At 45.0% G+C, this 25,580-nt stretch overlaps 1 protein-coding gene across 1 annotated transcript; it reads right to left on the bottom strand.

Annotated features, from left to right (window-relative positions):
* Window positions 1-19,744: 19,744 nt before the first annotated feature.
* On the bottom strand, window positions 19,745-23,120 carry LOC131108818 (olfactomedin-like). The gene is made up of 5 exons (XM_058060155.2): window positions 23,010-23,120; window positions 22,387-22,545; window positions 22,024-22,236; window positions 21,046-21,178; window positions 19,745-20,830 (listed from the first exon to the last, which is right to left on the bottom strand). Exons 1-5 carry the CDS (start codon window positions 23,040-23,042, stop codon window positions 19,983-19,985), a joined length of 1,386 nt encoding a protein of 461 aa, XP_057916138.2. The 5' UTR covers window positions 23,043-23,120; the 3' UTR covers window positions 19,745-19,982.
* Window positions 23,121-25,580: the final 2,460 nt, after the last annotated feature.

The following is a 25,580-nucleotide window of genomic DNA, read 5'->3' as shown; positions in this document are numbered from 1 at the left end:
AAGAACTGTCTTTAGACCTGCGAGACAGGATTGTCTTGAGGCACAAATCTGGGGAAGGATACAGACAAATTTCTGCTGCTTTGAAGGTCCCAATGAGCACAGTGGCCTCCATTATTCGTAAATGGAAGACGTTTGGAACCACCAGGACTCTTCCTAGAGCTGGCCGGCCTTCTAAACTGAGCGATCGGGGAAGAAGGGCCTTAGTCAGGGAGGTGACCAAGGCCCCGATGGTCACTCTGTCAGAGCTCCAGCGTTCCTCTGTGGAGAGAGGAGAGCCTTCCAGAAGGACAACCATCTCTGCAGCAATCCACCATTCAGGCCTGTATGGTAGAGTGGCCAGACGAAAGCCACTCCTGAGTAAAAGGAACATGGCAGCCCGTCTGGAATTTGCCAAAAAGCACCTGAATGACTCTCAGACCATGAGAAACAAAATTCTCTGGTCTGATGGCTTTCGTCTGGCCACTCTACCATACAGGCCTGATTGGTGGATTGCTGCAGAAATGATTGTCCTTCTGGAAGGCTCTCCTCTCTCCACAGAGGAACGCTGGAGCTCTGACAGAGTGACCATCGGGGCCTTGGTCACCTCCCTGACTAAGGCTCTTCTTCCCCGATCGCTCAGTTTAGAAGGCCGGCCAGCTCTAGGAAGAGTCCTGGTGGTTCCAAACGTCTTCCATTTACGAATAATGGAGGCCACTGTGCTCATTGGGACCTTCAAAGCAGCAGAAATTTTTCTGTATCCTTCCCCAGATTTGTGCCTCAAGACAATCCTGTCTCGCAGGTCTACAGACAGTTCTTTTGACTTCATGCTTGGTGTTTGTGCTCTGACATGCACAGTCAACTGTGGGACCTTATATAGACAGTTATTATATTTCCAAATCATGTCCAATAAACTGAATTTACTGCAGGTGGACTCCAATTAAGCTATAGAAAGATCTCAAGGATGATCAGTGGAAAAAAGATGCACCTGAGCTCAATTTTGAGCTTCATGGCAAAGGCTGTGAATACTTATGTAAATGTGATTTTTTTGGTTTCTATTTTTACTAAATTCAAAAAAAGTCAAAAAAAAACTTTTTCACATTGTCATAATGGAGTATTTTGTGTAGAATTTTGAGGTAAGAGATTAATTTAATACAATTTGGAATGAGGCTGTAACATGACAAAATGTAGAAAAAGTGAAGCGCTGTGAATACTTTCCGGATGCACTGTATATACACATACATATATACACATACATATATACACACACACACATATATATACATATACACACATATATATACATATAGTATACACACACACACATATAACATATATATATATACATATATACACACACACACACACATATATATACACACACATACACATATACATATATACACACACATACACATATACATATATACACACACATACACATATACATACACCTATACACATATACATATACATACATATATATATCGGTTCGGTTTTAATCAGTTAAGCAGTACCATCCATCCATCCATTTTCCTCCGCTTATCCGGGTCTGGGTCGCAGGGGCAGCAGTCTCAGTAGAGAAGCCCAGACCCCTCCTCCAGCTCCACCAGGAGGACACCAAGGCGTTCCCAGGCCAGCTGTAAGACATAGTCCCTCCAGCGTGTCCTAGGTCTGCCCCGGGAACCGTGTCCTAGGTCTACACCTCACCAGGGAGGCGTCCGGGAGGCATCCAGACTATATGCGAGATTATATGCGAGTAAATTGAGATCTTTGCGCTCCGGCTCAGCTCTCTTTTCACCACAACGGTCTGGTACAGCAACCGCATTACTGCAGAGGCTGCACCAATCCATCTGTCGACCTCACGCTCCCGCTTTCCCTCACTTGTGAACAAGACCCTGAGATACTTGAACTCAGGGCGAGGACCTCATTCCCAACCCGGAGGGAGCCCTCCACCCTTTTCTGACTGAGATTCATGGCCTCTGATTTGGAGGTATTGAGTCTCATCCCAGACGCTTCACACTCAGATGCAAACCATCCCAGTAAACGCTGAAGGTCACAGCCTGAAGAGGCCATAAGAACCACATCATCTGCAAATAGCAGAGATGAGATTCTAAGGCCCCCGAACTGGACTCCCTCAACACCTTGGCTGCGCCTAGAAATTCTGTCCATGAAAATTGTGAACAGAATCGGTGATGGCACTGTCCACGTACGTGTCCTCAGACTCTGCTTCCTCTATGGAAGGTATGTCAGTGGGATTGAGAGGGGCCTCAAAGTATTCCTTCCACCGTCCGACTACATCCCCAGTCGAGGTCAGCAGGCCCCCGTCTCCACTGTAAACAGTGTGGACCGGGCACTGCTTCCCTTTTCTGAGGAGCAGGAGCAGAGTTCGAACATGCGGACGCAGGTCTGATGATACGACTACAAAGTCGATCATAGACCTGCGGCCTAGGGTGTCCTGGTGCCAAGTGCACTTATGGACATCCCTATGTTCGAACATGGTGTAAGCTATGGACAAACTGTGGTTCGCACAAAAGTCCAATAACATCACACGCACGGGTTCAGATCGGGGAGGCCGTTCCTCCCAATCACGCCCCTCCAGGTCATACTGTCATTGCCCACATGGGCGTTGAAGTCTACCAGTAGAACGACGGAGTCACCAGCTGGGGTGCTCTCCAGCACCCCCCTGATGGTCTCCAAGAAGGCCAGGTACTCCGAACTGCCATTTGGCGCGTACGCACAAATGACAGTCAGGACCCTTTCCTCAGCCCGAAGGCGTAGGAAAATGACCCTCTCGTTCACCGGGGCTGACTCCAACACAGAGGCACCAAGCCGGGGGGCTATTAATAAGTCCACACCAGCTCGCCACCTCTCCCCTGCAGCAACTCCAGAGTAGAACAAGGTCCAGCCCCTCTTGAGGAGTTTGGTTCCAGAACCCAAACTGTGGGTTGAGGTGAGTCCGACTATGTCTAGTCGGAATATCTCAACCTCTCGCACAAGTTCAGGTTCTTTCCCCACCAGTGAAGTGACGTTCCATGTCCCAAGAACCAGATTTGGCCACCGAAAACCAGGTCGCCCAGGCACCCGCCCTTGACCGCCACCCAACACACAATGCACCGGACCCTTATGCTTGCCCCCATAGGTGGTGGGTCTACGAGGGGGAGATCCCTTGTGGCTTCTTCGGGCTGGGCCCAGCCGGGCCCCACGGGTGAAGGCCCGACCACCAGGCGCTCGCCTGCGAGCCCCTCCCCCGGGCCTGGCTCCAGGGTGAGGCCCAGGTATCCCACATCCGGGCTAGGTACGGTTCCTCCTCTTGCTTTTGTTCATATGGGTCTTCTGAATCAGTCTTGGTCTTGGTTAAGCAGTACAAAATATACAATATAAAAAATAAACAATATAAACAACCCAAGTATTAACAAATTAACAATCCAGAGTTATATACAAATACAGTATGCAAGATAATATGAAATATGAGATGAAATATATGACCAGTCTATGAGATCTTACTAGTGAGTTCAATATGAGACATTATAAAAATACTGCATTTAGAACTTAATATCGTGCACTTAGAGCTTGATCAGATATTGATATAGATCAGATATATTTTACAGATATCACATGATTGGTAAATGATTAGAATTTTAATTCGATTAATCACAGCTTTGAAATTAATTAGTGATGATGAATCACCATTTGCAACTATGTTTTAAATATGAGTCGTTCTGATGTTGAAGGGGCTACAGACATGTTTGTGAGTTGGAGATAGGTACGTACTATATGATAAAGTTTCAGATTCTGTGTGACTCTACTGGACACTACACTTTGCCATGCCCTACTAATAATGTGCCAAAAATATAAAATCTTTTAATTGGAACTAGGTTCTTATGGGTAAAATGTACTATTAGAATAGTCAGTGTTAGTTCACTAACAACTGTGTTTTTCTTCTTTCCAAATGTCCTGAAACAACTTCAGTAAGAACATCAATCGCAACTCAACCTTAAAATTCCATTTTCAAGAGCACTTCACTTACATCATTAGTGGAGGCTCTGTTGTCATGGCGACAGCTTCATTGTCATGTGTCCTTTGTAGACTCAAGTCACATATCAAAGTGATGGTACCTGACTGTCCTTTGAATGACACCTGTTTCCATGACAACGGTGAGAATATGAAAGCCGATCAGTAAATATAGTTTATAGGTTTGCTTATATATTTTAAAAGCTTGTGAGTTTCCAGACAGTTTGTCAAACATGGAGTGAGCAATTAAATGTGTCCTCTAAATGAAACGTTTACAGATTTGAGGGGTGATATTGATTATGACTTCTTGATTATTTTTTCACACATTTGTGATCAAGTAAACAAGACATACAGAAAGTGGATCCAATATGTTTTTTTCTCCATGGCAACAAGGAGTGGAAGAACATGGAATGGTGCTACAAGAGGTGTGGACATCAACAAAAATATGATTCACTTTACAGAAGGACTACCAATCAAAAAGCCAGGCCCATGTTTAAACTGGGATGTAACAGCCACAACTGTTCGCCTTCCCTCATAAACACATTGCAACGCTGTACAGTAGATGGCATTGTAACTCTGCTGTGTAATGCAGACCGACCCTGCAGCCTGCCCTGTCTTAGTCCCTTGCCCACAATTCTCCACTGATGGAGAGTTAAATCTACCAGCATGCACCACTGACCAAAGGCCCCACAGCTTTTAAGGCATTGGCATTGACTTGGTCGTGAATTATAAACACATTGTTTCATCAATATAGTAGGAAACAACATGAAAGTTATTTTTAATTGCTTGAGTATGTTATAAGGTGTTTATAATATGTACCACTACACAAATAGAAACCTGTCATATTTTGTTTGTGGGTTTAATCAGACAGTCCAAAATGCAAGGTTTATAGTTATAACCCCAGACAACTGGACGGAAAGTCCGTTTAGCAACGCTCAGGCAACCTCGGAACACCAGTTCCTGTAGAGTTATGCCAGTCCATCTTTTTTTTTTGTACCGCTTGTCCATACAAGGGTTGCAGGTGCGCTAGATCCAATCTTAGAGTTGTGCCTTTAGGCTGTGAACTTGTATGATTTTAAATAATGTTTTTAGATGATTTTGTTTGACTGGCGACCAGTCCAGGGTGCACCCCGCCTCTAGCCCGAAGTCAGCTGAGATAGGCTCCAGCATGCTCGTGACCCTGGTGAGGATAAGTGGCATAGAAGATGGATGGATCAACAAACAGTTGAATCGGATCGGATCAAATATATTGTTTTTTTTTTTTAATCTTAACCAGTATATTGAGATGCCCATCAAATCGTTGACCACGCAGAAATTTACATCCGTACTTCATTCATTCATTCATTTTCTACCGCTTTTCCTCACGAGGGTTGCGGGGGGTGCTGGAGCCTATCCCAGCTGTCTTCGGGCGAGAGGCGGGGTACACCCTGGACTGGTCACCAGCCAATCACAGGGCACATATAGACAAACAACCATTCACACTCACATTCATACCTATGGACAATTTGGAGTTGCCAATTAACCTAGCATGTTTTTGGAATGTGGGAGGAAACCGGAGTACCCGGAGAAAACCCACGCATGCACGGGGAGAACATGCAAACGCCACACAGAGATGGCCGAGGGTGGAATTGAACCCTGGTCTCCTAGCTGTGAGGTCTGCGTGCTAACCACTAGACCGCTGTGCCGCCCCTTATTATAGTCAAAAACGTTTGTATCTAAAAATTTGATACAAAAATTTGTATCTGTGATTAATTGCAATTAATTACACGTTATCTATGGCGGAAATATTTTAATTGATTTCCAGTTGGCCTCTTTATAAGGCTATACATACTGTATATACTAGATATTTACTACAATATTACAGTATGGTTTTGGGCTTTTTTATATAAGATACCATAACCAGCAATATTCTTGCATAAACAGAAACATAAATTAAATATATTGTTGTAACTGTTGTCATTTGAGTCACAACTAATTGTTGCTGTCATGTTTAAATACAATTACTTTACTTTAGTCTGGCTGTGTTAATACCAAGTGGCCACAGGGTGTCGCTATTTGAACAACAGATTCCAGTAAAGCAGGTCAGCTGCTGAGGCAGAGATGAAAAAACATATGGTACTATTTGTGAAATAATTGCTATTACAATACAGATATGCAGCGAGGCCTTCTCTGTTGGCCTAACTACCAGCAGAATAACTTTATTTTTGTGATGTTATTAGGGGGCAGCAGTCTCAGTAGGGAAGCCCAGACTTCCCAGTCCCAGGCCACCTTCTCCACCTCCACCGGGAGGACACCAAGGCGTTCCCAGGCCAGTTGTGAGACTCCAGCGTGTCCTAGGTCTGCCCCGGGGCCTTTTCCTGGCTGGACATGCCCGGAACACCTCACTATCTCTTAGGGTGAGTCCAGCCAGCCTACGGAGGAAACTCATTTCAGCCGCCTGTATCCGCGATCTCATTCTTTCGGTCATGACCCAAAGCTCATGAGGTCATGAGGTCACTCATTTTCTGTGTAGATTATCCTCACTAGGGTTGTGGGTATTTTTTTGGCAAACTGACAAAACTACAGTATTTAGTCAACATCTAATATATTTTTTTCAGCCTGAGGCTATGTAAACCCCAAATCCATTTACCCAGGTTTTGCAGTTGTTTACTTGGATTTCTGCATGTGGGGGAAAAAAAACAGACCAAAGCCATTAAACTACCCAGTTGAAAACCATCAGTGATGGAGAACTGAGGTTTGTTTATTTTACAAATGAGAGAACAGGAAAGCCTAAATAATCCAACATTATGACATTGTTGGGAGACAGTAATAATGAGGATCAGGATTCATAAAGAGAGGATCAACTGGGATCAGTGGAAAGCAGGTGCAGTTATGGTTTGTATTTGGATAAATATAAATACTGTAAGCTTTACGGTGTTACCATCCTCACATGTAAAATGTTATAATTAATCATTGTATATCATGCAACAGAGACATTTCCGTTGCAGTGGGTGATATTAAACATTATATTGCATGGTAGATAGTGTCTCCCTGGATGCAGTAGTGTGCTGGGGGAGCAGCGTCAAGAAGGACACCACACACCTGGACACACTGGTGAGGAAGGCGGGATTCTGTTCTTTTTAAGGTAAAGGGGACCTGTTATGGTCATTTTTCAGCCATTTGTAGAGTTGGGACTCCTATCGAGCAGCTACAAACGATGACCTTCATTTAAAGCTTTCCAGATCTTCCAGAATTTGCACCTATTCCAGCTGTATTTCCTGGCTTCCCAAAACTGTCTTTTTAAATTTATTCCACCCACGGCCCGCCTCTGGGCATGACCACTGCACCATGATTGGGCGCAGACCGGCCATCTAAGGCCTTCACTGTGACATCCCAGGGAGCCAGTGAAAAAACTCTCTGAAACTGAGCATTTTGAGCCATCTCAAACTTCTTTCAGGACTCACTTCTAAATGTGCAAACCTCATTATCTGAAACTCTGGCATCTTTTAATGCGATAATAGAACATTCTAACTACATTTATAGGTCAGAAAAGTGGAAAAGCATAATAGGTCCCCTTTAAATAAAAATGCGCTCGTTTCTTTGAAGAAAAAAAAAAACAGTTAAGTTTGTCTTTGTTTGTCTAACCAAAAAGCTACAACAGGACATGTCTACTGCTACCCCAATTGTGCCAAGTCAGTAAAAGTCGTATAGCATGGCTGGTAGAGTGTTTGGATCCAGACCCAGAGACGGTGAGCTCAATTCCTGGTTTGAGCACCAACTACCAATTTACTCCTACTTTCATTCTACGTTTTGACATATTTCCACAGCACTGGAGTTGAGCTTCAGCTTCCGAATGGCTCATGTGTTCATTTTCGTACATTTTCAAAACCTCAGCCTTTCACAATTACATTGCATCATCTAGTTAAATTTGTGTTTGCAGTTTTGTTGGTCAGGAACAAAGGTATAATCGTTTATATAGCCCCCCAAGTAACTTTTTTCCATGTCAGTATACGTGTCACAATCTGCGTTGTTGCCTGTGTGACAGTTTGTTTTGTTTCACTTTGTAAGCCTTAGTTCTTGGTTTTGTGCTCTTATTTTGTAATATTTCCTGTGTTGGTCTGTTCTGTTTTCTGCTGCTCTTACGTTCCCTCTTATGCGCACCTGGTAGTAATTGTTGATTTTATTTTATTTTATTTTTATTTATTCAGCCGGGTGCTTCTTCTGTTGTTGGTGCATTGAGCCTTTGACGTGCATGTGTATTTTATGCCAGTTATTTGCTAAATCCTTTTTGCTATTTGCATTAGCATAATAACAACTTTTTAACTTTACCTGCACTTGGTCCTCATCTCTGCATCCTGGGGTTGCATCGCTACGCCAACATGCGCAAACGTGACAATACGCCTTGAGCCTTGATTGCATGGTGGCCTTTAATTAAGGGTCATTAACCCCCCCATTATAAAAGATGAATTGTTTTTAGTTAATGAGTTTTCAGTAATAGGAGCCATCATTAACATTTTCAATAAGTCAACACGCTTTTACCAAGTATTTAACAGTTCAAATTCAAGATTCTAAGCGGAGAACCAGGCATAGAAAAGGCATAACCCATTGGGCTTTTTAATCCAGCCTACACAACGTTTGTTTATTATTTAATGAAACACTGAAGCTGTTGCTGGTGACAGTATTTGCGATTCTGTTTTGAAATGACCATATATCTAAATTGCTGGAATACAAAGCAAAGTGGGGGTTTGGTTACAAAGCAGACAGAGCTTGAGACAGAGGGATCAAAAAGCGAACTTTATATGACAAAGTTGTATACAAACGTATCTTCTGTTAATTTGTTATTTATTTTTTTTAAATGTTGAGGAGGTTCGACACATACAGTCACTGATTCAGGGTGGGAGGTTATTATCTAAAGCCCAGTAAATACAGTATCCCTTGTTTATTGGGTTTGCCATAAATTCCAGGTTACTGACAGCAACTGAACATAAGTTGCACCCACTAAATGTAAAAAGACTTTTTTTGTAAATAAATATAGGCCGCACAGTCTATAAACTGGATTAGAACCGCGCATTAAGGGCTTTGCGCACACTATAAACCTTGCAGTCTTACCTCCACTTAGTTTTCCCAGCATCACTTGTTAGCTACGGTGATGAGACAGGCTTGTTTGCCTGTAAATATCCATATATTACTTGGATGTTTGTGTGGAAAAAAGTAGTGTTTCAAAGAAAATTACGGTAATTAGTTCTAGTGATGAACTTCCACAAAATAGAATTCCTTCATTAGAAAACAAAACCCGTTTATGACTTTTTAAATATCTGTCTGTAGACATTAAATACCACTCAAATACCCTTGTATTAGTAGACATAATAACAGAAAATCAGACATAAATAAATCTTATGCTCATGTGTTTTTCATCAAGTAGGTTCCAGTGCTAGGGGAGTTCAGTGGGGGGCAGGAAGTAACGTTGGGGTTGAGAGTTGAGTTTTAGCTTGGCGTAAGTTACGACAACAGTAGCCAGTGTTAGGGATTATTGTGCCTGTTGTGAGGCCATTAATAGCTGCAATAAAAGCCTGTTGGTCCGGCGATCAAGTCTGGTGCTTGTGTCTCACCCACCATTACAATAACATTACTGACACTGGGTGACCTGTGTAGAATACTACTTTACATTGTCAAATCTTTGAAAACGTTTTTTGAATGCCTTACATTTGAATTTGCATTGCATCATCACCATGGTTACCGCTCAGACCACAGCAGAAACTCCGCTGCATATATGAGTTCACATTTGCTTATGTGGCAGTGGTAGGGAGTGAAGGAATACTGGCTTACACCAGAGATTTTCGAGGACCAGACAACGCCACCCTGGGAATTTCACCCAGAGAGTCAATTTCTTGTTCTTTTCCCTCTTAAAGCATACACAGGTTCATTATACTCATGAGGCTGGAGACATGGTTCACAGCATAAAATATTATGAGATTTTATTAACAAGTTTTAATATCTTTTTAAAATACCACACACAAGAAGGGGAAGCGGGAAACCTAATCAGGTGCTGAGGCTTACCAGGTGGACAATGGGCTAGCGAAGGGGGGGAGGGATCCACCCCAAAACAACCCAAAAAGCACCCAGTCACACGTGACACACACACAGGGTTGTGCAAAGAAAACCAAATCCCAGAGGAGCACCGCACACAGAAGGAGGGGATACCGCCACCCAGACCACCAGCACCACCACCGATCCTCAGCAACTGAAAAGGGAATAAAACAATTAGTGGGGTCAAAAACCAAATAATAAAGCAATTAAACAAAAATAACAAAATTATACTAACTAAATTGAAAGTTGAGCCAATAAACACACAAATTAAACAAGCAAAACAACATATGATAAACAAAAGAAGGAACAACTCAAGGAAAACCCACCCAATTCCCACAATCAAATAAGGCAACTAGGCCAGAAAATATAACTAAGTCAAAATAATCCTAAAACAAAAAGGTAAATTTATAGAAATAATCTAAACAAAAGCGAAAGGAAAACCTATGCAATTGTAACTGAACAAAAAGGGATCTACAACCCCACCACTAAAACACACACACATAATAAAAGCGAAACTCTAAAATAATAATAAAAATTGCACGTAGCGTCTGTCTGTCAGGAGAGGCCGAGCGGCCTGGCAAGTCGGTCACAGTCCAGCCGCGGGCGGATCACAGCAGGCAGAACAGTCCAGAGCGCAGACAGAGGCTGCCAGCGCTAAGCTCCCAGCTAGGTGAAGCCACAAGACCGAGCAGTAGCGGAACAGGCCAGTAGCAAGCCGTAGCACAGCAGCGGGAGAGCAGTCAGTAAAGGCAAGCTGCGACAGCGCAGACGAAGCAGCAGAAGCAACCACGGAGACAAGACAGCGGAGACAAAGTAGCGGAGACAAAGTAGCGGAGACAAAGTAGCGGAGACAAAGTAGCGGAGACAAAGCAGCGGAGACAAAGCAGCGGAGACAAAGCAGCGGAGACAAAGCAGCGGAGACAAAGCAGCGGAGACAAAGCAGCGGAGACAAAGCAGCGGAGACAAAGCAGCGGGATTCTCAGACGGCTGGCTATGACATCACATGCAGCGGCGTGTGTCACGCCATTGCGTGACACTATCTTACTGCTCCTGGAGCAGCCTACTGGTTTTGTCACCATTTGCACTTGCCTGCCACTCATGCCCTCTCTCTCTCTCCCCTCAGGCCCCAGTTCGCCCTGATGGGAGGAGCTACTCGGCCAGCCACAGGTGTTCTCAATCTCCACCTTCCATTTAGGCACACCTGTGGCAGCAGGAAGGCGTCGTAGTATTGTTCCTCATGGACGCACGCCACTTGCTTGTTGAACCTGAGCCGTTTGCCGTTTGCTTTTCCACCACCACATTGTGGTGCCAAGTCTCCTGCCCGACGCCTTCCTGCCAGCCAGGTAGATGCTCCCTACCTGCACTAAGAAGTTAGTTTAGTATAACCTTGCTAGTCTTTTTCGTGGTGCCTTTTCTGTTTTCTCTCAAGTTTTGCACCATAGTTTTTTGTTATCACTATCCTGCTTTTTTTATGAGGAGGCAATAAAGACCTTTTATTGCAAACACACTCCTGCCTGCGTGCTTCTCTTGGGTCCTACCCTCTCCTCGGCGTGACAGAATACTACGACCAAATGAAGCATGGACCCTGCAGAGCAGGAGAAGATTTTTTTTGCCCTCAAGGCTCACGGTGAGTCCATCAACCGTCACGAGCAGATGCTTGAAGGCATGGCTAGCCTTATTAAGGAGATCCACGCCCGTATTCCTGCTCCCTCCTCCGACGAGCCTCCGACAGTCATGCCTCCTCTCCCGCCACTTGGCACCTCTTCCCGCGAACCCAGCATTCCCCACCTGGCCCGGTATGGAGGAGACTTCGGCCAGTGCGGGTTGTTCACCAGTGTTCCCTCACCTTCGCCCAGCAGCCCGCCACGTACACCACGGACGCAGCCAGGGTGGCTTATATGCTCAGCCTCCTCTCTGGCCGCGCAGCTCGCTGGTCCATGGCCATCTCCGAGAAGAGACCGGAGCTACTGGTCAATTTAACCTTGTTCGTGGCCGAGATGAGGAGGGTGTTTGATCACCCCATGCGAGAGCGGGAGGCTGGAATGCGCCTGCTGTCTATTCACCAGGGCGGCGCCTCCGTCGCGGACCATTCCGTCACCTTCCGCATTCTGGCAACCGAGAGCGATTGGAATGAGAAGGCGCTCCGCTGCAGTTTCCTGGGGAGCCTCAGCCCCCACCTTCAAGATGAACTGGCCGCGCGGGACGAGACAAACACGTTGGAGGAGCTCATCGCCCTCTCCATTCGGTTGGATGGCCGTCTGCGGGAGCGCGCTCTCCAACGTAGGGCAGGACGGATCGTCGTCCCACGCCTGCCGCTGCCAGCCCCTCCAAACAACCTCCCGGACCCCCTCATCCCCCCTTCGGACATCAGCGGACCCCCGTTGGAGGCTCTTGGCGGGACCGAACCCATGCAGCTGGGGGCCAGCCGCTTGTCATTAGCAGAGAGGGCCCGACTGCTGCGACTTCGTCTGTGCCTGTATTGCGGAGAGGCGGGGCATTCCGCCGCCAGGTGCCCCGTGTGTCCCAGGAGCCGACGCCCCTCCCCCTCCAGCGAGGGATCACAGAGGACCTCACCAGTCATCGGACGCCTCCAGATTGAAGGTACGCTGTCGTGGCGGGGGGAAGCGGTACCCGTCCAGGCACTTATTGACTCTGGAGCTGATGATAATTTCATTGACTGTAACTTAGTTTCACGCTTCAAATTACCCACTGTCAAGTTACATCCTCCCAAGTCCGTTCGCTCTCTCGACAGGGGTCACCTCGCTAGTATCACTCACCAGACTTGTATGTGCGCTCTTAGTCTCGCTGGTAACCATCTAGAGACTATTAGCTTCTTTGTCATCCCTTCTCGTTCGGCGCCGGTGGTCCTTGGTCTTACCTGGCTCAGCTAGCATAACCCTGTCATTGACTGGTCGGGACTTAAAATTACCAATTGGAGTGATTTCTGCCACTCCAATTGCCTGCGTTCCGCCTCGTCTCCCAGTTCTCTCTCTGTCTTGTCGCCACCGGTTCCTCCCGACCTCTCCTTTGTGCCTGAGCAATATCACTCCCTTCACCAGGTTTTTTGTAAGGATCGTGCCATGTCACTCCCACCCCACCGTCCTTATGATTGTGATATCGATTTGTTGCCGGGAGCGCCACTCCCCTCTTCGCGCCTTTATAATATCTCTCTGCCTGAGCAAAAGGCTTTGGAGGATTACATTTCCTCCTCGCTCGCGGCTGGCCATATACGTCCCTCCTCCTCACCCCTGGCGGCAGGGTTCTTCTTTAAGAAGAAGGACGGCTCCTTGCGACCCTGCATCGATTTCCGCGCCCTTAACAAAATCACTATAAAAAACAAATATCCTCTGCCCCTGCTCGACTCGGCCTTCACCCCCCTCCATAGTGCTGTCATGTTTACTAAACTGGATTTACGCAACGCCTACCACCTTGTGCGCATCCGTGAGGGCGATGAATGGAAAACTGCTTTCAACACCCCGCTGGGACATTTCGAGTACCGCGTCATGCCGTTCGGCCTCACTAATGCACCCGCCGTTTTTCAAGCCCTCATTAATGACGTATTACGTGACATGATTGGACGTTTTGTGTTCGTCTACCTTGACGACATCCTCATTTTCTCCCCCTCTGCCTCCGCTCACTTCCAACACGTCCGCCTGGTGCTCCAGAGGCTCTTAGCCAACCGTCTGTTTGTTAAGGCTCAAAAGTGTTCTTTCCACTCCTCGTCCGTGCCATTTTTAGGGTTTATCGTGGAGAAGGGCCAACTCAGACCCGACCCCGCCAAGATCCAGGCGGTGGCCGAATGGCCTACTCCTACATCAAGGAAGCTTTTACAGAGGTTCCTGGGATTCGCTAATTTCTATAGACGCTTTATCCAAGACTTTAGCAAGGTCGCGGAACCTCTGAACAAGCTCACATCCTCCAAGACACCCTTTCTATGGTCCCCTGCGGCCGACGCGGCCTTTAACCACCTCAAATCATGTTTCATTTCCGCTCCTTTACTTGTTCACCCTAACCCTTCTCGTCCTTTTCTTGTTGAGGTGGACGCGTCAGATACGGGGGTCGGGGCCGTGCTCTCCCAGCGTACTAGCACGGACCAGAGATGGCATCCTTGTGCATTCTTTTCCAGACGTCTGTCCCCCGCCGAGCGTAATTATGACATTGGCAATCGTGAACTCCTGGCAGTCATCCTTGCCCTGCAGGAGTGGAGGCACTGGTTGGAGGGGGCGGCTCACCCTTTCGTCATTGTCACGGACCACAGGAACCTGTCCTACATCCGCTCCGCCCAACGACTGAACCCCCGCCAGGCACGCTGGGCCCTCTTCCTCACTCGGTTTGATTTCACCCTCACATACCGCCCAGGCTCCCAGAATGGAAAACCCGATGCCCTGTCCAGGATGTTCGCACCTCCTGTGGAGCCCCGCCCTCGGGAGACCATCCTACCCGAGTCCCCGAGTGAGAGAAGCAAACAATCAAGCACCTCCGGTCCCTGGCTGTCCACCCAACCGTCTGTTTGTTCCCCAAGACCTTCGCTCGGAGGTCTTGGTTTGGGCTCACTGTTCCAAACTCGCCTGCCATCCGGGGGCTAGACGCACCGCCTTTCTGCTTGCTCAGAGGTTCTGGTGGCCATCCATGCACTCCGACATCAGGCGGTTCGTAGCGGCCTGCACCACCTGCGCTCGGAACAAGTATTCTAGTCTGGCATCGGCGGGGTTGTTGCGGCCCATTCCCTCCCGCCCGTGGTCTCACGTGGCCATGGACTTCGTCACTGGACTACCGGCTTCGAGAGGCTTCACCGTCATTGTCACATTTGTCGACAGATTCTCGAAATCCGCCCACTTCATTCCGCTCCGCAAGCTGCCATCCTCCATGCAGACAGCCCAACTCTTGGTCCAACATGTGGTGCGTATCCATGGCATTCCACTGGACGTGGTATCGGACAGGGGTCCGCAATTTGCAGCAGCCACTTGGAGGTCATTCTGCAAGTCTCTGGGAGCCACGGCGAGCCTCTCCTCTGGATACCACCCACAGACCAATGGCCAGACGGAGCGAGCAAAGCAGGACTTGGAGGCGGCCCTGCGGTGTGTATGCCACCAGCACCCCACTTCCTGGTCCCTCCACCTGCCGTGGGTGGAGTACGCCCACAACACCCTCGTTTGCTCCTCTACGGGCCGCTCTCCTTTCCACGTCGCCCAAGAATTCCAGCCACCCCTGTTTCCCACCCAAGAGGCGGAGTCCTCCGTGTCCTCGGTGGCCTCCCTGCTACGCCGTGTTCACCGGGTATGGCGAGACACTCGGGCAGCACTTGTGCGGTCATCCAGACGTAACCAGAGGTTGGCCGATCGTCACCGCAGACCAGCTCCTGACTACAGGCCCGGTCAGAAGGTTTGGGTGTCTCGGGACCTCACGTTGGCTGGCGAATCCAGGAAGCTGTCCCCTCGATTCATTGGTCCCTTCGAGGTGGTGCGTATGATCAACCCTGTGTCCGCCAGGCTCAAACTCCCTCCGTCCATCAAGAAGATACCCAGTGTTCCACGTGTCCCTCCTGAAGCCAGTTGCCTCCTGCGAGCTTAGCCCTCCACCCGTGCCTCCACCACCCCCCTGGCTTCTGGACGGCCATCCGGCATTCTCTGTTAAATCCATCCTCGACGCCAGGAGGCGTGGCAGAGGGGTGCAATTTCTCATAGACTGGGAGGGTTACGGCCCCGAGGAGCGTTCGTGGGTTTCGCGCGCCCTTATCCTTGACCCGTCCCTCATCTCCGACTTTTATCAGAGATTCCCCGATAAACCAGGTAACCCGTTAGGCCCGCTCGGTTAGTTGGGAGGGGGGAATACTGTCACGCCATTGCGTGACACTATCTTACTGCTCCTGGAGCAGCCTACTGGTTTTGTCACCATTTGCACTTGCCTGCCACTCATGCCCTCTCTCTCTCTCCCCTCAGGCCCCAGTTCGCCCTGATGGGAGGAGCTACCCGGCCAGCCACAGGTGTTCTCAATCTCCACCTTCCATTTAGGCACACCTGTGGCAGCAGGAAGGCGTTGTAGTATTGTTCCTCATGGACGCACGCCACTTGCTTGTTGAACCTGAGCCGTTTGCCGTTTGCTTTTCCACCACCACATTGTGGTGCCAAGTCTCCTGCCCGACGCCTTCCTGCCAGCCAGGTAGCTGCTCCCTACCTGCACTAAGAAGTTAGTTTAGTATAACCTTGCTAGTCTTTTTCGTGGTGCCTTTTCTGTTTTCTCTCAAGTTTTGCACCATAGTTTTTTGTTATCACTATCCTGCTTTTTTTTATGAGGAGGCAATAAAGACCTTTTATTGCAAACACACTCCTGCCTGCGTGCTTCTCTTGGGTCCTACCCTCTCCTCGGCGTGACAGCGTGTTAGCTGGCATTCAGGCAGATTACACCTATAGCAGAGGTTAAAATTAATGATATGGCCGACAATGATGCGGTTACGACCTATGTTAATGACTCTACATACCTTCTAAGCAGACACACAGGCACATGAGAGGAGCGAGGGAGGGCGTAAACCCAGGCGGCTACGGGCGTCTCACCTATGACCACACTAGCATTAGCAAGCTACGAGCATGCACAGCAACGGAGAGAGAGGGAGAGATAACACTCACCACAATAGGACGCCGAAAGACACGTATACCCCAGCAGCACACCGATCACTGTCTCAGTTGGACACTTGACCCGGAAGTACACAGACGGAAGTGCAGAGGAAGAAGCAGTGAGAGGAGCGCTGCTTAAATACTCTCCACCTACACAATGATTGGCCAGCAGTGAGCTCTGTTTAACGGAACACGCTGCATAGGGAGATATGGATATACTCCTATGCTGCTACACTTAGATGTTCAATGTTTTATGGATCATAGTCTAAATTGTAATTGTAATGTCACATAGTTATATGTATGGTAATTTCTTGGCGATGACCTCAGGATGCAAAGTCAAGACCCAGTACAGGTAAAAAGGATATATTTTCCTATAGAGGTAACGAGGCTACAACGCAAACAAGAAGGTCGCGGGGGGAGCGGATATCAGCTGTAAGAAAAGGAAACACTGTCGAAAATGCTCGTTTGCCTCCACAACGCCAGTAATGACGCCAAACCAACCCGCATATGTTCCAACCTAACTAACTAAACTTCCCACCCGCCAACAAAGACAACCATGAAACACCAACTTAATCCCGAACGTTTACCCCCCACCCCGAAAGTGCCCCAAAGTTCCCCTAAGAGTCAAAGTTAGTCTTCAAGACTAGAGGTGAAAGCCGCAGTTCCACTCACGGAGGCGCATCACCTGTCAATCCACCTGGCGTTAATCCCTGGGTCCGGAACCTTGAGTGAATTCCAAAAGCTCAAGCACGAGCGAAGGGAAAAGGAAATCCCATCAGATGGTCGCTTGACAGATTAGTCCTCGTGGCTCCAACGCCGGCTCTCAGGATCCCGTCGGCGTGTGATGTCACTGCCTTTTTTCCCACCAACCACCCCGGCGCGCCGGAGGAGTCTTCTTAAATACACGCCCTCTGAAGGCGTGACCTCTCACCGCAGTAGCCCTTTGCTGATGGTGAGAATGAATGACAACAATGATGACGTATACATGGCATGTGTACAACTCCTGTAAATGTTCCCCTGTACCTAGACCATGACAGCAGTTTTCCTACAGCTGAGTCTTGAAATATAGTGACGCGCCTATGGACCCCACGACCTCTGCTGATGGACTTCTTGTTAGAATAAAATGTAAACACAATTATTATTTTGTTAGTTATCACCCTTATATCCATTTGCTTAGACAATAGAAAGTGTTTGAATGTGCTGAAGAAGGAATGTTCCCGTGACCCTGATCAGAGACCCCCAGTGACCCCCAGGTCCTGGAAGTGCCTGGATGCGCCAACAGCGACCCTGCAGATGCTCATGTTAATCCTACAAGAATGTGTCAAGATAAGAACTCATAAAACATTAAAAGTAATTGCTCTCACATATACTACATACATACACACATAGACAAACAAATACAGCTCGTGCAACTGCCTTCTCCACCCCCTCCCCTTAGAGTTGCACGACCATGTAGTAGGGACCCCCGAAAGGGAATAAAAAGAGAGGAGTGTGAACTGCATATTCAGAGTGGAGCAGCATGTCACTGGGTATGTGGTTTCACTCTCCTCGCTGCGAGTAACTTTGAATATTGTTGTCTGTCTCTTCTGTATTTCTGTATTTAAGTGTTTTTACAAGTGTCACAGGAGTTTGAACCTGACACTTCTGTGGCCATTAGAAGGTAAGCTAGCAGCAGGTGTGTATCAAAAACAGAAGCAAAGCAGACAACGACGATATGGCAAGCAGGGATCAAACAAACACATTCCATGCACCCACAAACCAAACACACCACCGGATGAACTGAATAAAAACAAATTAGCAACAGGTGCGTGTAAATAGAAATGTAAAGCAAACTGAGAACTGAACAGAACAACACAGGAAGTATAACAAGTGAAAATACACGGCATCCTTATTCTGGCTGCCCTATTGAGTAAAAACCTCAGAAAGGTTTTTTTGCTACGTAACATTTAGTTTTTCTTGTGTAAATCTATCTTCCAAGACACCTTGAAGCCAAAAATGTGTTTTTCTAACGTAGGGACCAAGAGAATAAGAATATGTTGAAAGGTCAGACTGCAAATTTACAACAATATTTTATTAGGCTTTTAGCTTTTGTTTTTGTGGAAGCCACAAGGATCATATGCTGCTCATAGGCTGTCATTTATCTCAGCAAATAAACTACAGTTAAGTCTCGTTATATCGATATCGGTTATAACGAATTACTACTTATTACGATACTATTTTCATTTCCCTGCAAATTTCTAGTCTTTTATGATATAATTAGTTCCGTTAGTACGATACACGGTTATTATGATAATCCGGTTACTACGATGCCCTTTTCATCTCCCGCCAGCCAATTTGGTCTGCTTATATCGATACAAAAGCAGCTTAAATCAATCTATGCTTAAGGATTTCAATACCAAAAAAGAACACGGCGAACGGCTGCTTCCAGTCAACTTTATTTTTCACACTTCCACCACCAGAGCACAGCACACACACCGATTCCCGCATTTCCTGGTTCACAGGTCATGCTCAACCCGCCCCACATAGCTGGCCGAACACATGCCTGCAACAGCAGAACCAACTGACATAGCATATACACCTATTCCAACGAAGACACAAGCGTACAAATACATGTATTTAATTGTGTTGTATTCAGATATGTTTTTATCGCTTGCAATAATCACTGTTTTTCATATGTACATGCTGGCGTACGTGGTTTCTCTCGTGTGTATAGATTCTATACAGGCATGTGTTTGGCCAGCTATGTGGGGCGGGTTGAGCATGACCTGGTGGTGGAAGTGTGAAAAATAAAGTTGACTGGAAGCAGCCATTCGCCGTGTTCTTTTTTGGTTTTGAAATCCTTAAGCAAAGATTGATTTAAGCTGCTCGACATTGTTCTATACTATAGAACAATGTTGAGTGCATTATTGCCCACTTTTAATGCAGTTCGGCGCAGGATCGGATATATGGATAGTCCGGTTATATCGGTATTTTTTCCAACTCCCAAGAATATCGATATAACGAGACTTTACTTTTACTTTGTTTTTCCGACTAAAAAATGTGTGTGCGAATCCAATACAAATGCACAAAGTACACACTGATGCTCAAGCAATTTTAATAACAAAACTTTCTGTGAATAAAATAGTTGAAGTCAAAATAGTTTTTTTCAAAAGTAGCTATTTTTCTGAGTTGAAGAAAACAATAAAAAATAGGAAAAGATACATTTGGATAGTTTACAACCATCACTCTAATGACAATCAACAAATCCCAAACAACTGATTTATCATAACTCAGGATAATGTTTTAGAACTGCTTCAGATTTTCATTCATTTCCGTTCAGAAGTGGGTTTGATAGGCGAGAAGATACCCATCGTTGTACATGTAGAGCCGCCTGTTGATGGGGTTGAAGCTCAGACTGGCAACTCCATCAGTGATCTTCTCAAGCGGCAATGACAACGTGTTGTCCTCTTTGCCAGTTGCTGTGTCAAATGCATAGAACACCTCTTCACGGTGATCATCCAAAAAGCGAGTAGCATAAAGCACGCCACACACCATGAAAGCATTGGTTACCGCCCTCTTGAACAGCCTCGTTTCCCACGTCTGAGTGACACTGAGCGTTTCGGCTTCATTGTCCCAAGAGAGTCTGCTTGCCACTATATTACCATGGCTACCAGCCGTGGCATACAGGGCCCACAGGCCTGTCTCATCTACTTCCACATCCACATCAGTTCTGGCACGACAATCAATATAACAATAAGGGAATTTGTTGAAGAATCCCTGAGTGATGCCGGGAAGTGTGACCCTTGTTACAGCCTTGCTGTTCAGATCATAGCGACAGATATCTGCAGAGCCATAGCAATGATAGTACAGAGCCTCTCCGTACAGGACAGCACTAGGACCTTCAATGGCATTAGGATGGGTGGTGGATGGAGCCAAGATGAAATCTTGGTGATGAGTGGAGGCCATGAAGTCTTCATATGATTGATATACTCGCAGGGTGTTTCCAAAAAAATGGCTGTTGAGCAAAGGCAGAATCCAGAAGGCGGTTTTCAGGGCTTCGCTGTCCCTTTGAGCCTGCTGGCCCCATGATCCAGAAATTATGTTCTTCCCGTATGGGCTGACTTTAGTTGTGACTGGTTGGCTGATGTTGGTGATTAGGCCCTTGAGGCAATACCTGTGCTGACCTGGAAACAAGGAGGTGAGTGTGATGAATCCAAAGTACATGTTTGCATTAGATAAAGATATCTGCTTGCTAATAGATGATAATAGATAATAGATTAATGTAACTTTGTTAATGTAAAATATTCCCATTTCTTTTTAAGAGGTATTCCGTAAGATTTGTAATAATCTGAACAAACACAATACATAACACACACAGACACACCAAAGAACAACATACCTTTGAAATCTTTGGGGATTGACAAGCAAGAGACAGCACTGTTCTTCAGTTTGCGCAGTTTCTCTTTCACAGTCTTCATGTTAATTGTGTTGGCCATATCCATCTGGTTGACATCTCTTCGCAGTTTACTGACCTATGAGAAGAGTGCAACAATAACGTACAGTGGAACCCGCTTCAGTAGATAATGTTAAATAAACTCCAAAAAATAACATCTGAAGAACTTTTGCGAGATCCTGAGAAACATTTTAAAGGGAACCTATTATGCTCTTTTTCGACCTTTTGTATTGAGTTTTGAACTCCAATAGAGCAGCTAAACACGATAACACACACATAAAGCTTTCTAGATCTTTCAGAATCTGCACCTATTCCAACTGTATTTCTTTGGATTTCCAAAATGGTCTGTAAATACAGCAATCCCTTGTTCTTCCCAAATAAAGAAGTCCCGCTCACTGTGACATCACAGGGAGCTAGTGTTAGAAAAAACTCTCTGAAACCGAGCGTTCAGAGCCATCCCAAACGTCTTTCAGGGCTCACTTACAAATGATCAAACCTCATTATCAGAAACTCTGGCATCATTGAACATGATAATACAACATTTGCAGTTCTTTGGATGCTGTTGTGGAGTCTTTTGTAACCTTTTGGACGAGTCGTTGCTGTGCTCTTGGGCCAGCCACTCCGGGAAGGTTCACTAATGTGAACCATTCGCCATTTGCAGATAATGGCGCTCCCTGTAGCTTGCTGGAGTCCCAAAGCTTAAAAAATGCCTTTATTACCTATACTAGACTGACAGATCTCAGTTAAATTATGTCTAAATGAGGAGGCAATCACTTTTTCCACACTGGACCATGACGGTTTGGATTTTTTTTCTCCCTTTATGAATAAAAACTGCTCTTAAAAATGCATTTTTGTTCAGTTGTGTTGTCACTGACTACTATTTAAATTTGTTTGATGATCTGAAACATATATCATATGGTGTACCTCTTTGGAAAGTTTCTCAGTTTTGTCGTCGTTCAACTGAGTGGACATGGTATTAATGGCATCCTCCAGCTGGCTGAGTTCCTCTGCCAGCGGATGCAGATGCAGAGTCGAATACAGGCCCTTATAATGTAGGTACTGGTAAGATTCCAGCCGAGCTGTTATGTTGTTTATCACTGCCTGAATCTCAGGGAGACGCCGGTGGGACATGTGCACCTAAAAGAAACAAAAACTACCCATGATTGATGGCCTGTTACACATCGCCGCATAGAAAAATATCTGTTTTTAAAACATTCTATGGGTGTGGACATGGCCTAAAGGTAAAACTGTCATCTGTATTATATGATAGTGGTGGTCTAACATTACCTGCTTTTGTAGTAGTTTCAGGGAATCCTCACAAGACTCAACCTTCTGCAGTGTGGCCTCATACTTCACAGCAGGGAAGAGCCACATGCTGGTGTTGACTTCGCATGTACACGAGCCATTGTTCATATGGCCTGAAACATGCTGGACCTGGCCGTCAACCTGTCATGAAACAAAAAAGTCAACAAAGTGTCTGCACTATAAAAAGAACTAGTTTGAACTAGTTTGACTTTAGAACTAGTTTCCCCTTGTGGGACTAATAAAGGCATATCTTATCTCATCTTGAAAAGTTGTTCATATAACCACGTGGATTTTTGCCCCATGTACTTCTTCTGTAAAACATCAATTCGTAAGTGACAGGAGCTTTATGTTAATTGTGTTTTTATGATACAATGATGAATGAGCGGACTCTTCCTGTCCCTCACTCAATGTGCACAGTACGGGAAATTGTACTTTGAAATTGTCGTCTGTACCAAACAGAATATTCCATACCAAAAAATACAATTTTGAATACAGTACAGTATGTTTACACACCTAACATTCACACAATGTTTGACTTGCGAATGCAATATACATAAAAAAGCGCAGATGCTATAGCCATATAGTCAGTAGCAAATGTTACTCACTGTGGATGCAAGTAGCAGCAGCATAAGCAACATGTTGAAAGCTGAAGGAATGAAGATTGAACCAACAAAGAGTAAAGCTGTACCAATAATGCCATTATACACCCTCCCACATGTCTTACATATTTTTGCCAAACTATTTTTTCCAGAACCTGTTGAGTCAGCATGAAAAATTAAAAACATGGATGTGAAACCTGGAAAGGGAAGAGAATGCAATTTCATAATAGGCAAGCCATAACTTCCTACATTTCTTGATATAACAACGTAAGTTCCTAGTTTCGTTCTTGAGTGTGTTATTTGTTGCTCCGTTCCTTGCCAAACACAGTTTTTCAGAACAACACAGGAAGCTGAGGGTAAATGTTTGTTAAGTTTCAGATTGTACCTCAGGGAGATAATGTATCCTGTAAGGTTGCAAAATCTTGGGAATTTCAACTACCTTTATGCATGTCCTCAGTTGAAAGACTGCAAGCATCAGAGGATACATATGTTTATGTTTAGACTTTTGCTGCCTTTTGTCAACAATCCTCTTGGGTCACTTGCAGGAGAGTGCGTTATTTTAATTGCCCAATGAAAAACAAAGAAAACCAGGATGTTTGCATCACTTTGTTAAAAATAACAAACAAAAAAACAGCAAAAAAATGACACCACTTTGGTTCAATTCGGAGAATGTTGGGGGGCTGGTTATGTAATAGGACAAAACTTAAATGTTAATAACTCAAAAACTAACATTTTACCTGCACACAACAGCACAAAGGAAATAACACCACTTTGGTTCAATTTGGTTCAATGTTGGGGGGCTGGTTACTGACCTTTGGTTGACCGATGTTATAAACTGTAATAATTCAAAAACGAAAGCAGTACAAACGTTAACTTTACCTGCACAAAACAGCACAAACAGATGAGACTATTAGACCAGATTTTTGAGTGAGGTGGGAAGCCAACTTTGTTGAGTCTTAGAAAGTACTTGCCTGTAAACGTTCATTAAGCTTGTTTTGTGCTGTTATTTTGCACTACCTCAAATTGAAACTGAATTGCCTTTTCAGAAAATATAAGAGAAGAAGAGTTCAAAAATGTGTGCAGTTTGGGTCATTTAAGGATGAGGTGAGTCCCGCAGCCAAACCAGACAGATACACGCTACAGAAATGGCTTTTTAAAATAGTGTTCTTTACAATAAAATTGTTGCTGTAATGTGAGGGCTTTTAATAAGATACTGTATGTCAGCAGGGAGCATAAACTATACAGCAGTCAAATTATCACTGATACTGATGATAAGTGAGCAATACAATTTAAAAATTTAATTGCAACTATTGGATTGGTCTAATGTTCTGCAAAATTAGGAAATTTATGCTAGCTCTAACAGCTTTATCGAAAATGTAAATGAAACACTAGCTCATTTTACAAAAACAGGCAAAATCAAACAAAATAGAATAAAAATCTTCCCTGGATAAATAGCGATATACAAACACTATTGAAGGACAGTGCTTTAAAACAGCTTTAATAAATTCCGATGCAGTCATATCTAGTAGCTAGAAAGTTGTACAAATAGGAAATTTTCAGTCAACTTATCTTATACCTGACTGGAGTTCCACAAGGCTTAACACTAGGCCCCATCTTATTCAGTGATGTCAATTGCTTCCCAGATGTGTGTTCGTATATAAAAATACAATTATACGCAGATGATAGAGTGTTGTATACTCATTCAAAAACTAAACAGGACGCTGCTGCAATACTTTCTGGAACCATGGTGCCAGTGTCACATTGGCTCCAAAAGTCTTGTTAATACAATTGTTAATACAATCTTAATACAAAGAAAACTATGTTTTTTTCTATGACATAAAGCTGATGACCAACAAGCATTTGTTTTAGTTAATGGTGAAAGAATATGCATGCACTGATTTTCACTCATATAACCTTTTGCTATACAATTTGGTCACATGCAACACATTAAAACCCATCAAATCTCTCTTTCAGAAAACGTTTTAGATAGAAAACCTTTTCAGTTGCATTATTGTAATATATTTAATAATATAAGAATAATATGTTAGACTTAGACTATATGTTAGACTTAACTATCAGATGTTTTTGGACGTCTGTCTTGTCGCCAAGGTTCTGAATGGTCTTGCCCCTCCGCCATTAAAAGCTTTTATTCAGAAGAAAACTAACAATCGAGTCAGCACCAGATCAATAAAAAGGGGTGACTGTAGCATACAGCGACGTAAGACAACATTTTGTAAAATGGTTGTTTCTATCAGAGTCACACAGTCATGGAATGCATTACCAGCTTATGTTAGAATTTGTTATTACCTAGCCTTCAAGAAAACCCTAAAGCGGTGGTTGAAGGCAAACCAGTCTTGTGCTCATGGGTAATGCCCATTCCAAGCTGATAACTACCTACTATATTGTCTAATAATCTGTTTCATGTTTACTGTAACTGATCTTGTAAGTTTTATATGACAGATGAAATGCAGCTATTGCAGCTAATTCTGCCATATTTACTGTGATGCTTGTGCTCATATGTTGATTAATATGTACTGTGCTAATTAAATAAAGAACAATATTACATTACATAAATGC

The sequence above is a fragment of the Doryrhamphus excisus genome, linkage group LG5 (genome assembly GCF_037039965.1).
Source record: "Doryrhamphus excisus strain RoL-2023G ecotype Guam linkage group LG5, RoL_Dexc_Guam_v1.1, whole genome shotgun sequence".
Classification (NCBI taxonomy): domain Eukaryota; kingdom Metazoa; phylum Chordata; class Actinopteri; order Syngnathiformes; family Syngnathidae; genus Doryrhamphus; species Doryrhamphus excisus.
Note: the sequence above shows the minus strand (reverse complement) of the source record. Positions and strands in the feature narration are given on the sequence as shown.

Coding starts and splice junctions, on each gene's coding strand:
- LOC131108818 (XM_058060155.2), bottom strand. CDS start 23,042: ATGTTGCTTATGCTGCTGCTACTTGCATCCACA. Junction 21,179..22,023: donor CTGAGAAACTTTCCAAAGAG/GTACACCATATG, acceptor CTCTTCTCATAG/GTCAGTAAACTGCGAAGAGA. Junction 20,831..21,045: donor AATCCCCAAAGATTTCAAAG/GTATGTTGTTCT, acceptor CCTTGTTTCCAG/GTCAGCACAGGTATTGCCTC.